The 14406-nt window shown below is 48.9% G+C and overlaps 1 protein-coding gene across 3 annotated transcripts in view; it reads left to right on the top strand.

Moving 5' to 3' along the window:
* Window positions 1-13764: 13764 nt before the first annotated feature.
* ugt8 (UDP glycosyltransferase 8) overlaps window positions 13765-14406 on the top strand; it is a 335492-nt gene continuing 334850 nt past the window's right edge. For 2 of the 3 annotated variants that reach the window (XM_038791886.1, XM_038791889.1), the window contains exon 1: window positions 13765-13892. In XM_038791886.1, coding sequence (XP_038647814.1) covers window positions 13784-13892 — 109 coding nt within the window. In that variant the 5' untranslated portion in view covers window positions 13765-13783. The remainder of the gene's footprint in view (window positions 13893-14406) is intronic. The other variant, XM_038791888.1, reaches the window with a different exon arrangement.

Here is a 14406-nt window from a genome sequence, read left to right on the forward strand (position 1 = left end):
CGTCATCGCGTATTTGCGCGAAACCCGTGCATGCGCGGGCCGGGATGCCCCTCAGCCGCCCCGCGAATGGATACTGCGGGGCGGCGGAAGGACAAATAGTGCGCGGGCATCGGGCCCGCTGCCCGCGATCGGTGCCCACCGATCGCGGGTCCATGGCAGCCTTGGCACGGTCGTGGTACTGCCGTGCCAATCGGTGCCATGGTTATAAAATGCGAGTGTTTACGGCCGTTTTTACGAACGGCAAACACACCTGGTCTGGCCGTTCGTAAAAACAGCCGTAAAGGGCTGGGAACTCGGCCCATCTATCAGCTGTGAATCGCTGCCGGCCGTAAAAAAACGGCGGCAGCGATTCGTGTCGGGAGTTGGGCGTGGGGGGGGGGGGAGAATAGCGGGAGGGCGTCGGAACAGCGTGGCCGTAAAATTTTACGAGCCACGCTATTCTCCGCACCGTCGGGAGTGCGGAGAATCTCGCCCATTATAATTGGTCCCCAATTCCAAGTCATCTATCTAAATTTTAAACAATTGCAATCCCAACACTGATGTGAGGCACACCACTACCCACTGATCGCCAACCAGAAAAACACCCATTTATCCCCACTCTTTGCTTTCTGTTAAATTAACCAATCCTCTATCCATGCTAATACATTACCCGTAACACTATGCACCTTTATCTTATGCAACAGCCTTTTGTGCGGCACCCTGTAAAATGCTTTCATAGAGTCATAGAATTTACAGTGCAGAAAGAGGCCAAATGGCCCATCGAGTCTCCACCGGCCCTGGGAAAGAACACACTACTTAAGTCCAGGCTTCCACCCTCTCCCTGTAACCCAGTAATCCGACCTAAGTATGGGGCAATTTTAGTGTGGCCAATCCGCCTAACCTGTACATCTTTGGACTGTGGTAGGAAACCGGAAGAAACCCACGCAGACACAGGCAGAATGTGCAAACTCCACACAGACAGTCACCCAAGGCCAGAATTGAACCTGGGACCATGGAGCTGTGAGGCAGCAATGCGCCACCCTTCTGGAAATTCAGATACACCACACCCACCAGTTCCCCATTGTTCACTGCACTTGTAATGCCCTCAAAGAATTCTAGTAAATTTCATGAACCCATGCTACATCTGCCAGGAGCTTCCAAACATGTTTTAAACATTTACAACTATGCGTAGGGAAAGATAAGCACAAGGCTCCTTTCAGAGGCACTTTCCTTATATTTCCCCCGGGTCTTTCATTCTACTCATTAACATTAAGTACCTATACATTCCACTTCCTCCTATGCCTCTACTCACTGTCTCTTGTGTGTACCAGTCGTGTCAATTGTGTTCTCAACTCTCTTATAGGACATGTAGGACATATTTTCTCCATGTTCTTCATGGAGTACACTAGAATCAGTAGACAGAGATTCCTGTTTCTGGTGTACAGGGTAACGGTGATGAACATACGTTCTCTGTTCCTCCATTTTTGTACCTCCTTATAGGCTGTGACACTGGGTCCTCTTTTTCTAAAGAATGACACTTGGTCAGCTTCTCTGACGGTTTGTATCATTGTCCAGAGTCTGCAACATCTTGACCCAGTAATTATGTTGCCTCCGGAAAAAGGATCTATTGCTTGATTGCATTCAATGATGCCTGTATGCTGAATTAAGTGTTGTGCACTCCCAACGTTCACTGGGTCTTGATAGTTTGGAGGTATCAGTAGTCAGGGGAAAATATGGAATAGCGCTGAATGGTATTTCAGGATCTGTGACAATATCACGCTTTGCTGAGTCAGGTTGTAGTTCTGCTGCCTCGGCTACATTAACTTCCTTGCACATCTAAAGTGTGTATGAGATCAGTAGCCACTATATCAGCAGTTTCAGTCACTTACTCTTCAGCCGTGACATCAGAGTTTGAGGGTCAGCTTTGTATTCTGTAATTCTCTCACTGGACATTGTTTGAACTCCAGTTTCTGGTTTATCTTTATGAAAATCAGTGTCTGTATCAAGTTGTCCCATATCATTGATGTCCTTACAATTGCAGCATACAACGTTAATATGACCAGGTATGACACTCTGTGTGAATGATGGAAACTGTTTGATGCCTATGGTTTTTTTTGGCACCACAATGGGAGCACAGGATATTGACAGTGGCTGCCCTCATTTTATTCTGGGTCTGCTGACTCCACAAAGACCATCTATTATTCCAGACTAAAAGTAGGCTCTGCCTTTGGATCTCTGTCAGTGTCACTAATTGAACTGCATTTGCTAATGTTAACTCTTCTCTGGAGACTTCTGGTGGCGCTCACAGGTGGAGCGGCTGCGTTGAGAAGAGGCTCCTGCCGGTCCGCAACATTTCAACCTTCTTCAGGGGTTTTCCCGTTGTTTCTCTAATCGGGATTTCTTCGGCCTTTGGGGGCTGAGGGCCAAGTCAGACCAGTTTGGAGCCAGTGAAGGGTCCCGCAGGAATGTCCGACGGCCGGAGGAGAAGGGTGCATTGAGCCCGAAGTAAGAGGCGGGGGTGGAACTTGACACCAGACGAGGTCCGAATCCAGGACACGATGTAGAGGGAGAGCAGAGCACATCAGGTGGCCCCCGCTGAAAATGGATGTTTGAGATGTTTGAAGTCCGGTCCCGGGGGAAGAGATTTTTTGAATGTTGATTTTTTAATTTTTAAAATAATTTTTTTAACATTTTTTATTTTTTTTTAAATTTTATTTTAAATTTTATTATTTATTTATTTTAAGATTGAAGAAAGAAGGGGGAAAATAATAAGTCGTTAAAGAATGCCATAAACAGCTGTGAAGATTGGAGGAAACAAGGGTTCGCCATGGAATGAGAGGACCAGTGAAAGCGCTGACAAGATGGTGGGGCCGTACAACTTACAGTGGAAAAGATGACCGAGGTGATGGCTGTGGAGGTGCATGAAAGTTTGCGAGGCACATGGAGGCGTTGAGGAAGGAGATGGCGGTCGCACTGAAATCATTGGTAGAGAAGGCAATTTCCCCTGTGAGGGTGGATGTGTCAAAGACATCGGCCGAGGTGCGAGAACAAGGTAAAAAGATGAAGGAAGTGGAGGAGGCCATGTTGTCGCCGGGCAACGACCAACTCACCTCGATGGAGGGTGAGCTGCAGAGGGTGGCGGAGGTCAAAAGGGGACTCCGAGCAAAGCTCGAGGACTTGGAGAACCGCTTGAGACGGCACAATCTGAGAATTGTGGGCTTGCCCGAAGGGTCAGAGGGCTCAAGGCCAACAGAGTACTTTGCTAAGATGCTGGTGGAGTTGATGGGGGAGGGTGAAGGCCCCTCCCGGCATGAACTGGACCGAGCACAACAGTCATTAAGGCCGAAATCCAAAGTAAATGAGCCCCCAAGAGCAGTAATTATCTGCTTCCATAAATATCACAGAAAGGAGAAGGTGTTAAGCTGAGCGAAGCAGAAGTGGGAGGTGCAGTGGGATGGTGCGAGAGTTTGGATTTACCAGGACTTGACGATGGAGTTGGCAAAAACATGAGCGATGTTCAGCCGAGTGAAGGCAGCATGGAAAAGGGGCTGCGATTTGGTATGGTATACCCGGCAAAACTGAGGGTGAAGTACAACACCAAAGATTTTTATTTTGAAACAGTGGAGGCAGCTGAGACGTTCATGAAAGAAGAAGGCTTGGGACAGAAGTGAGGAGTGGAGCTGGAAGAGAGATGGTGGACTGTGATTGGGGGGCTGGAAAATATATAAATGTTATAACTTTCTTTTCATTGACCTGTATTGTAACTTACTTGACTTAACGTTGTTATAGAGTTTAAGTTTTTGTTTGGTTTGATTGGCATTTTTAGTCCTTTTTTGTTGCAAAGGTTATATGTTATTTTATTGAATTGTTGGCTTAGATTTTTTAAAATTGTTTTTCTTTTTCTTCTGGGACTGGGTGGGAGGGGACGGTATGCCTTTGAGGGGGGGGCACCCACGCTAGTTAACTAAAGTCGGCTAGTGAACGGAGGTGAGGTGAGAGGAGGGTTGCGGACATTGGAGCCTAGTTAGCAGATTTTGATGCGGCTACGAGGCGAGCAAGGTGGGGGGGGGGGGGCGGTTAGGAGAGGATCGATACTGGCGGAGATTTTTTTGAGGGGACGTGCAGGGGGGATTCTGGGAGGGGGAAGGGGTTTGATGTGAATAATGGATATGGGTGGGTCAGGCTCATGGGGCAAGGGCTGGTGGTATGTTGATGGTGGATAAGAAGGGGCGGGCTGTGAGACCCCAAGTTAGGATAGTCACGTGGAACATCAGGGGGTTGGGAGGCCCAGTCAAGAGATCAAGGGTGCTTGCACATCTCAAAAGTTTGAAGGCCGATGTAGCAATGTTGTAGGAGACTCACTTGAGGGTGAAGGATCAAGTGAGACTTAAAAATGGCTGGGGTAGTCAGGTGGTTTCACTCTGGATTTGACGGAAGGGTTCGAGGGGTAGTGGTAATGGTCAGCAGAAGGGTACGCTTCCAGATGGAGAAGGTGGTTGCAGATCAGGGGGATAGATATGTGACTGTGATAGGGGCGCTGGAGGGAAGGTTAGTATGCTGGTAAGTGTATCTGGTCCCAATTGGGATGATGTGGGACTCGTAAAGAATGTGTGTGGGGCTCACACAGACTGATAGTGGGCAGGGACTGGAACTTGGTGCAGGAGCCAAGGTCAGACAGGTCATGGCTGCACTCGCTGGTCCCGTCAGTGGGGGGGGGGGGGGGGGGGGGGGGCAAGATGTTGGCTGGGCTAATGATGGAAATGGGAGGGGTGGACCCTTAGAGGTTTCTGCACCTGGGGGAGCAGGAGTACTCGTTTTTCTCAATGGTCCATAAGGTATACTCGCGGATCGACTTTTTCATGGTGGGGAAGGCTCTGCTGGCTGGAGTTAAGGGGTCGGAGTACTCGGCATTTGCAATATCAGATCATGCTCCTCATTGGGTGGATATGGTACTGTAGAAGGGTGTGATACAGAGACCAGGGTGGAAGTTAGATGTGGGGCTGTTGGGGACCAAGGTTTCTGTGCCAAAATTGAAAAAGTAATCAAGGAATATGTAAGTTTCAACTGCACGGGTGAGGTATCAAAGGCGGTTGTCTGGGAGGCTCTAAAGGTGGCGGTGAGGGGTGAGGTGATCTCGTTCAAGGTTAGGCTAGACAAGGAGGAGAGGTTGGAGCATCAGAGGGTAATAGATGAGATGCTGGAGGTAGATATGAGATATGCAGAAGATGGGGACCCAGCGAAGTTGGAAAAGAGGAAGGAACTTCAGGCGAGCTTTGATCGACTATCTACCAGGAAGGCGGTATGCCCATTGAGGCGAGCAAGGGGCGCAGTTTGCGATAGAACATAGAACAGTACAGCACAGAACAGGCCCTTCGGCCCTCGATGTTGTGCCGAGCCATGATCACCCTACTCAAACCCACGTATCCACCCTATACCCGTAACCCAATAACCCCCCCTAACCTTACTTTTTAGGACACTACGGGCAATTTAGTATAGCCAATCCACCTAACCCGCACATCTTTGGACTGTGGGAGGAAACCGGAGCACCCGGAGGAAACCCACGCACACACAGGGAGGACGTGCAGACTCCGCACAGACAGTGACCCAGCCGGGAATCGAACCTGGGACCCTGGAGCTGTGAAGCATTTATGCTAACCACCATGCTACCGTGCTACCGCGATCATAGAGATAAGGCGGGTATATTAGTGGGTCAGCTCTGGAGGGAGGCTGCGGCACGGAAAATTGTCCAGGTGCGGGACAGGGCAGGGAAGTTGGTGGTAGCTCCAGATCAGATTAACAAGGTCTTTAAGGAATTCTATGAGTCGTTGTACAAGTCAGAGCCCCCTGGAGGAGGCCAGGAGATGCAGGAATTTCTAGATGGGCTGGAGTACCTGAGGTTAGGGGAGGGGACAGGGCTACATTAGAAGGGGCGATAGTGGAGCAGGAGATAAAAGATGCGATTGGGAGGATGCAGTCGGGGCAGATGGCGACAGGGCCGGATGGGTTTCCAGTGGAATATTATAAAAAATTCAAAGATAAACTTAGGGGCAGCAGGGTAGCATGGTGGTTAGCATAAATGCTTCACAGCTCCAGGGTCCCAGGTTCGATTCCCGGCTGGGTCACTGTCTGTGTGGAGTCTGCACGTCCTCCCCCTGTGTGCGTGGGTTTCCTCCGGGTGCTCCGGTTTCCTCCCACAGTCCAAAGATGTGCGGGTTAGGTGGATTGGCCATGCTAAATTGCCCGTAGTGTCCTACAAAAAGTAAGGTTAAGGGGGGGGTTGTTGGGTTACGGATATAGGGTGGATACGTGGGTTTGAGTAGGGTGATCATGGCTCGGCACAACATTGAGGGCCGAAGGGCCTGTTCTGTGCTGTACTGTTCTATGTTCTATGTTCTAAACTGGTACCGCTGATGGTGGGGATGTTTGAGGGGGCTTAGAGAAGGGGGTGTTATCACAAACATTGGAGCAGGCATCGATTTCCCGTTTGCTTAAAAATGAAGCTAAGCAAGAGATGACACAAAGAATATTCGGCTTGAAGTTTGGTACACATTTCTCAAAGGGCCTTTGAGCCTAAACCCAGCCCAACAGCAACATTCTGATCTGTTACCACAGGTTCATTCTCAATAAGAGAAAGTTTTTGTGTGATGATAATAACTTCAGCCCGAGAGAAGCAATCTGGCTGCCAATGCTCTCTTCTGTATGTAATTTTCCCTAGATCCTTTGCATTACTCATTTTCAAATATTTATTCCATTCCTTTCTATATATTATCCTTGACTCTTCCCATGCCTAACTAACCCCTGTCATGTTCCTCTCTTCTCCCAGCGCAAACCCCAAACCTAATTCCTGATCCCTCCCCAACCCCTCCTGTTTTCTGTCACACAATCTTCTCTCCCTTCCCCATGAGCCCCAAATCTTGTTTATCTTCTTCTAATCCAGGCTTAGACTTTCACTGCTCACGGCTATTGGTCCACCAGCTGATTCAGTTTCCAGTCACGATTAAGTGACTGTGTTTTGGAATGGCCTTACTGATTCAGAGGTTTCCTCTGATGGTGTTAAATATCTACCACTAAATTCACTCTCAGACGTTTAGGGAGTGAAATTTGTCTTAGGGTTTGGCACAAAATAGGTTCCATTGATGATCATTATCGCCCCAATTATATCACCTTGCAGGATGAGTTTCACTCCTTTCTTTAGACGATGCAGAATTATTTTCTTAGATCACAAGATAGAAACATTTGCACTTTAGATTGCTGTGCTATATTAGCATAGTACTAGTTCCCAAATGGAAGGACACTGCTTAATTTCCAATTTCAAATAATTTCCCACTTGAGGAGGTTTTACAATTTTTAATACTTTATTCAACAAACAGGTTATTTAGCAGTGGACTCTTAATTCCTCAACGTGGTTAGGAAAGACTTGCAGATCTATAAGTGTTGTAATTCTTATGCTCTTCACACAGAAATTGACTTTTAACAACTGAGAGTTCTGCAGAAGTTTACAGCTCAGCTAAAGTGGGAGCTTTCCACAGCGATGGGGGTCGTCACTGGAATTCCCAAAACAACCACCCTTTTTAAATTCCCCCCAAAAATTATCACTCAATAGATTCCTTCAGTATTTGCAGTTTGTTTGGGAATATGCTGAATTTATAAAGAGATGACAGGTCAAAATATGCATAAATTGTGTGATCAAATATCACGGGCGGGATTCTCCGTGAGCCAACACCAAAATCGGGAGATGCGATTGGCGGAGGATAGCTTCCGACGCCAAAATGGCGGCAGGTGCCGATTTGACGCCAAATCGCGATTCTCCATCATCTCAAAAATGGAGTCAATTCTTTTCACTCCGCACGGACAGTAGGCACCGTTTGCATATCATTAGCAGGCCCGACCCAGTACTCTCCAGGCCCTCCACAGTTCTCCACCTCTGATGGGTTGAGTTCCCGATGGCGTGGTTCACTTGTGCTTTTAAAAATCATGAAACCGGCATGGCGGCTGCTGAGGGAGAGGGAGGGGGTACGGAAAGTGTCCAACATGTTGTGCTGACAGTTGTGCCGCTGGCCAGGGGGGCTTCTGCCAGCGCTGGGGGAGGTAGTGGGGGATGGCCAAGAGGTGGGCTGCGGGGTCACGGTGGATGGACATGGAGCACCATTGCCGAAGGCAGTAAGGCAGCCTTGCAGTTGTACACACTGCTAAAAGCCCACTTTGAAGCTGGTGCCAAGGGTCATATAGGCATCCCACCAAGGCAACCCCTGGGTGCTCTCTTGCCCCATCAGCTGCTCCAGCACAACCAGTGCCAGCTTTTTGGCTGGGATAAGTGTGAGTAGGGAGTGTAATGTGTATGTGCGGCTGCAGCTTGTCAGCTTCCCAAGTGCCAATCACAGACCCAGAGTATGAAAAAAAAGAACAAAGAAAATTACAGCACAGGAACAGGCCCTTCAGCCCTCTCAGCCTGCGCCAATCCAGATCCTTTATCTAAACCTGTCTCCTATTTTCCAAGGTCTACTTCCCTCTGTTCCCGCTTCTTAAATGATGCTATCGTGCCCGCCTCCACCACCTCCGCTGGTAAAGCGTTCCAGGCACCCACCACCCTCTGCGTAAAAAACTTTCCACGCACATCTCCCTTAAACTTTCCCCCTCTCACCTTGAAATCATTACCCCTTGTAACTGACACCCCCACTCTTGGGAAAAGCTTGTTGCTGTCCACCCTGCCATACCTCTCATAATTTTGTAGACCTCAATCAGGTCCCCCCTCAACCTCCGTCTTTCCAACGAAAACAATCCTAATCTACTCAACTTTTCTTCACAGCTAGCACCCTCCATACCAGGCAACATCCTGGTGAACCTCCTCTGCACCCTCTCCAAGGCATCCACATCCTTCTGGTAATGTGGCGACCAGAACTGCACGCAGTATTCCAAATGTGGCCGAACCAAAGTCCAATACAACTGTAACATGACCTGCCAACTCATGTACTCAATACCCCGTCCGATGAAGGCAAGCATGCTGTATGCCTTCTTGACCACTCTATCAACCTGCGTTGCCACCTTCAGGGTACAATGGTCCTGAACTCCAGATCTCTCTGCACATCAATTTTCCCCAAGGCCCTTCCATTGACCATATAGACCGCTCTTGAATTTGATCTTCCAAAATGCATCACCTCGCATTTGCCTGGATTGAACTCCATCTGCCATTTCTCTGCCCAACTCTCCAATCTATCTATATTTTGTTGTATTCTCTGACAGTCCTCCTCGCTATCTGCAACTCCACCAATCTTAGTATCATCTGCAAACTTGCTAATCAGACCACTTATACCTTCCTCCAGGTCATTTATGTAGATCACAAATAACAGTGGTCCGAGCATCATTTTTCAGTGGAATCAAGTGTGTTCCACGCAGCACCGGTGCTAGCCCCTCAATGGTAGCTGAATCGGTCCAGGTGCGGCGCTGGTTTTTCTGTCGTTAAAATCCACTGTTGCCGTCAACAACGGAGAATCCCGGCCCATATGTTTGGAGACAAGACTATTTTTTGACTTTAATAAACTCAGAATGCTCTACAATAACATAAATGACAGGGTGACAGTTGATAGCAATAATACATCATCATACTTTATTTACTTAGAAATAAATGAACTGGATGGGCAAGCACGTGAAATAAAACCAGAATATTGATTGAGCTTTGAGTTATTTGAGAAAATGGCTAGCCTGCAGAGGCAGCAGAAGTGAGCATCAATACAATGAATTGCTAATATGGGCCAACGCATGCTACTCTGAGAACTAACAATGGTCTATTGACTTGTGAAGAATTATGCTTTATGCCAGTGAACCTTTCATTTAACACTAGCCACTTGTTCAATTTATTTGCCTTTTAGTACTAAAAGCTTAATTAGTCATCACCATGCAATATTTTTCTTCTTCAGCCCTATATCCTGAAAAAAATTGCATCTGACGTTATTGTGCTGTCCCCAGCTATTTTAGTAATTTTTGAAACATTTAAGTAAATTTCAGAATTTACTGCAAGCAGATTTAAAAACTATTAGGCACACAAAAATGTCACTCTTCTTCCTGTCCAATTTTCTACATTTGATAATCTACACATGGACAGGAATCTGTTCCATCGGATTTCTTGTTTACATAGATACATAGAAGATAGGAGCAAGAGGAGGCCTTTTGGCCCTTCGAGCCAGTTCCACCATTCATCACGATCATGGCTTGATTATCCAACTCAATAGCCTAATCCTGCTTTTCGCCCCATAGCCTTTCATCCCATTCTCTCCAAGTGCCATATCTAGCCGCCTCTTAAATATATTCAAAGATTTAGCATCAACTACTTCCTGTGGTAATGAATTCCACAGGCTCAACACTCTTTGTGTGAAGAAATGTCTCCTTATCTCTGTCTGAAATGGTTTACCCTGAATCCTCAGACTGTGACCCCCTGGTTATGGACACACTCATAATTGGTACCATCTTCCCTGCATCTACCCTGTCTAGTTCCATTAACATTTTATAAGTCTCTATGAGATCCCCCTCATTATTCTGAACTCCAGTGAGAACATCCCAACCTAGTCAATCTCTCCTCATATGGCAGTCCCGCCATCCCTGGAATCAGTCTGGTAAGCCTTTGCTGCACTCCCTTGAGAGCAAGAACATCCTTCCTCAGAGAAGGAGACCAAAACTGCACACAATACTCCAGATGTGGCCTCACCAAGGCCCTGTATATTGCAGCAACACATCCCTGCTTCTATACTTCTATACTTACCAGCCTCCCCGTACCAGCCTCCCCGGACAGGCGCCGGAATGTGGCGACTAGGGCTTTTCACAGTAACTTAATTGAAGCCTACTCGTGACAATAAGCGATTTTCACTTGAAACCTCTCGCAATGAAGGCCAACATACCATAGCCTTCTTTACTGCATGCTGCACCTGCATGCTTACCTTCAGCGACTGGTGCACAAGGACACCCAGGTCCCGCGCATCACTCCCCTCTCCCAATTTACAACCATTCAGGTAGTAATCTGCCTTCCTGTTTTTGCTTCCAAATGAATAACCTTACACTTATCCAAATTATACTGCATCTGCCATTGGTTTGTCCATTCGCCCAACCTGTTCAGGTCATGCTGTAGGATCCCTGCATCCTCGAGCACAATTCGCCCTCCCACCTAACTTGGCATCATCTGCAAACTGTTTTGGATTCATGTCGCATTACATTCACCCCCCCCCACCATCTGGACTGGGCTTGTGAATTCCTACCAACTGTCCTGGCTTGAGACAATTCACACCTCTTTAACCTGTGATTATCCCCTCTCCATTTGGTCCATCTGGACCTGTGAAAACTTAATTACCTGCAAAGACATGCATTCAAATTATCGTCTTGCAATCATTGACTTTGCCTACATATATGTTTCTGAAACCCACCTCCTCATTCACCTGAGGAAGGAGCTGTGTTCCGAAAGCTAGTGATTCGAAACAAACCTGTTGGACTTTAATCTGGTGTTGTAAGACTTCTTACTGTGCCGGTATCACCCACATCATGATTTACCAGGACATTGGGGCATACCTGCAAGCACCAGGCTGAATTCAGCAGAGTCAGGGGCAGCTCTGCATAAGAATTATGTGAAATTTAGAATTCTGTGTCCAGCCAAGCTCTGGGTCACCTTCCAGGGCAGAAAATATTACTTCACAGCATGGTGGATGTGGACAATTTGTCCACAAACAAGGGCTGGGAAGGCCGCTGCGGAACCAGCGGTGAACCTGACACCCTGGTGAATCGGGACATTGAGAGACTGTTTGCTCGATACTGCACCACCCTTGTTCTGAATGCTGGAGTTAAGGTTAAGAAAGGTGATGAACCACAATCGAACGCGAGATGAGTTGATGTACAAAAGTTAGGCTTTAATAAGCTAGAAGTTAGCCCTGCGGTCGACTACAGTAAATGGACGACCGCCGGGCATTCTGGGTATTTATACCTCGCTCTGGAGGCAGGGTTAACTCAGCCTCTCGACCAATCGGAGAGCCGTCACATGACTGGTCTCAACCAATCGGTCGAGAGGCAACATGACCGACCAGGGCCAATGGTTAAGCCAGTGTTCTGCACCAATGGAAGACAGCTATGCAAATCCTACACCACATTAGGTATGGGGCGAGAGGGGATGAGGAGGAGGTGAGGGAAAAGACATGCAGTGGGTGAGGGGGAGGTTTAGACTGGCCTCAGGAGGTGGGCCACCATACTAGCAGGTAAGCTAGCGGCAGTAAATACGAGTGAGGGGGGACAGGAGCATTTCCCACTGGGGACAGGGAACTCTGCAAACGGGCGAGGAGTATCAAGGCAGGTAAAGGGGGGAGAACAGGGTGGGACACTAGCAGGAGCAAGGGGTGGGAGAGGGGGAAGGAAGCAGACTCAGTGAGAGAACACTGGGACATGGGGGGGAAGGGCTTTATGCTAGCTACAACAGATCGCACATGGCGACAAGGACCATAAATGCACTGCAATCAGCCACTTTAGAGGGACCACAATAAAGGGTAACCCCAGAGTGCAGGGGCTCACCCACGTGGCGTACTCACCGTGGGCAGCCATCTTGCATAGCCCCTGAACAAAAGCGAAAACCCAGAGCGCAAGGGCCCGGCCTCATGGTGAGTATGGTGAGCCACAGCCATTTTGGATGGCCCTCTAACAAAGGGAATCCTGGAGTGCATGGGCACATCAACAAGATAAGTATGGTTGATCCCACAGGAAGTGGGACAGCCCCCTCCCCCCCCCCCCATTAGAATAGTCCCTCGAGTGTCGGGGACTCAATGGCCAAATGAAAGATCCAGAGTCGTTGCCCACCTGAAACTTATGAAAACCGCTATAGGCTTCCTCCACGAGACACACCTGAGGGTGAAGGTCTGACTGTGGTAGAAAGGGCTGGATGGTACAGATGTGTTATGGGGCAAAAGGTAGGAGTGTAGCATACTGTTCAACAAGATGACGACAAGGAGACGTTTACAGCGAAGAAGACAGTTACGGACCCAGGGGGATGGTATGGTCATGGTCAGCTGAGTTCTGGAAGGGGCACCAGTGATCCTCGTTAAATTGAACAATCCCAACTGGGACAACACAAAATTCATAAAGAAGACCATGGCGGTAATCCCCCAGAATAGATATGGGGGGGGGGGGGGGGGGGACTTTAATTGTGTACAGGACCGGCGGACAACAGATCAACCCCAAATTGGGGAAAAAATAGCAAACATGGTGAAGGAATTGGCATGTTCATGGAACAGATGGCGGCAGTAGACACATGAAGGTCACACACCCAGGGGACAAGGGGTTCTGCTTCTTCTCCCAGGTACACAGGGTTAACATCAGGATTGACTTGTTTGTAGTGGGGAAAAAATTGTGCTTCCAGGGGTAGTAGGAGTGGAATATTCCGCAATTGTACTTTCCGACCACGCTCTACACTACATAGATGTGAGGCTGGATATGGGCTGAGCCCAGCGCCCTTCATGAGGGTTGGACACTGCCCTCTTTGCCCATAAGGCCTTTTGTGAAATAATATCAAAAGCCATAGATGGGTACATCACCCAAAACTAAATGGGGAGGTCTCCCCCTCTTCGTTCTGGGAGGCGCTCTACATTCTTTCAACCTAGTCTGCCCTCACTCTCCAGTCCCTCTCCCCCCCCCACTTCTTTTCCCCTCTTCGTCATTTCCATCCACCTTCGACGCTCTCCCAAATTAACCCCCGAGCTCTTGACCAACTCCTGATCTCGATCCTTTCACTCCTCTCGAACCCTGACCTCCCGAACCCACCCCCTTCGGTCCTCATTAGCATGTGATGTCAGAAAGGGCGGGGCGGTGGCGTTCTGACAGGAGGAGGGGCAGAGGAGAGTTGAGGGACTCTGCGCGAGGCCGGGAGGAGCCCATGTTCAAACTACCGACAGCCGGTAAGAGTGCACTGGGCGGTGTGACCTGGGACCGGCCACCAGCGGAGGTGGGCCGAGCTTGGGCCACCGGGACCGGTTGATGCGACCGAGCCGAGGGCGAAGTTTGTTTTAAACTGCGTCTGTTTGTTGCCTCTAACGCTCGTCCGTGGTTTACCCCCAAAGAGACCTGAACACCGGCTCAGTCTCACCCGCAGCATCCCGAAGGTGGTCCCGGTTCACTGGGGAAAGAAGAAACGTGAATAGGCAGCCGGCGGCTCCGAGCTTTCTGCTGGAATCACTTTGTAAAAGTTGTCGAGCAACAGCGGAGAAGCTGAGAGCTGGAGTCGGGGGGTGGGGGAGGAGAGAGGTTTGGGGGGGGGGAGGGAGGAGAGGTTTTGGGGGGGGGGGAGGAGAGAGTCGTTTGGGGGGGGGGGAGGGAGAGAGGTTTGGTCTGGGGGGGGGGGGAGGGCGAGAGGTTCTTTGGGGGGGGGGGAGAGAGGTTTTGGGGGGGGGCGGGGGAGGGGCGCGGTTTTGG

The sequence above is a fragment of the Scyliorhinus canicula genome, chromosome 3 (genome assembly GCF_902713615.1).
Source record: "Scyliorhinus canicula chromosome 3, sScyCan1.1, whole genome shotgun sequence".
NCBI classification, from domain to species: Eukaryota; Metazoa; Chordata; class Chondrichthyes; order Carcharhiniformes; family Scyliorhinidae; genus Scyliorhinus; species Scyliorhinus canicula.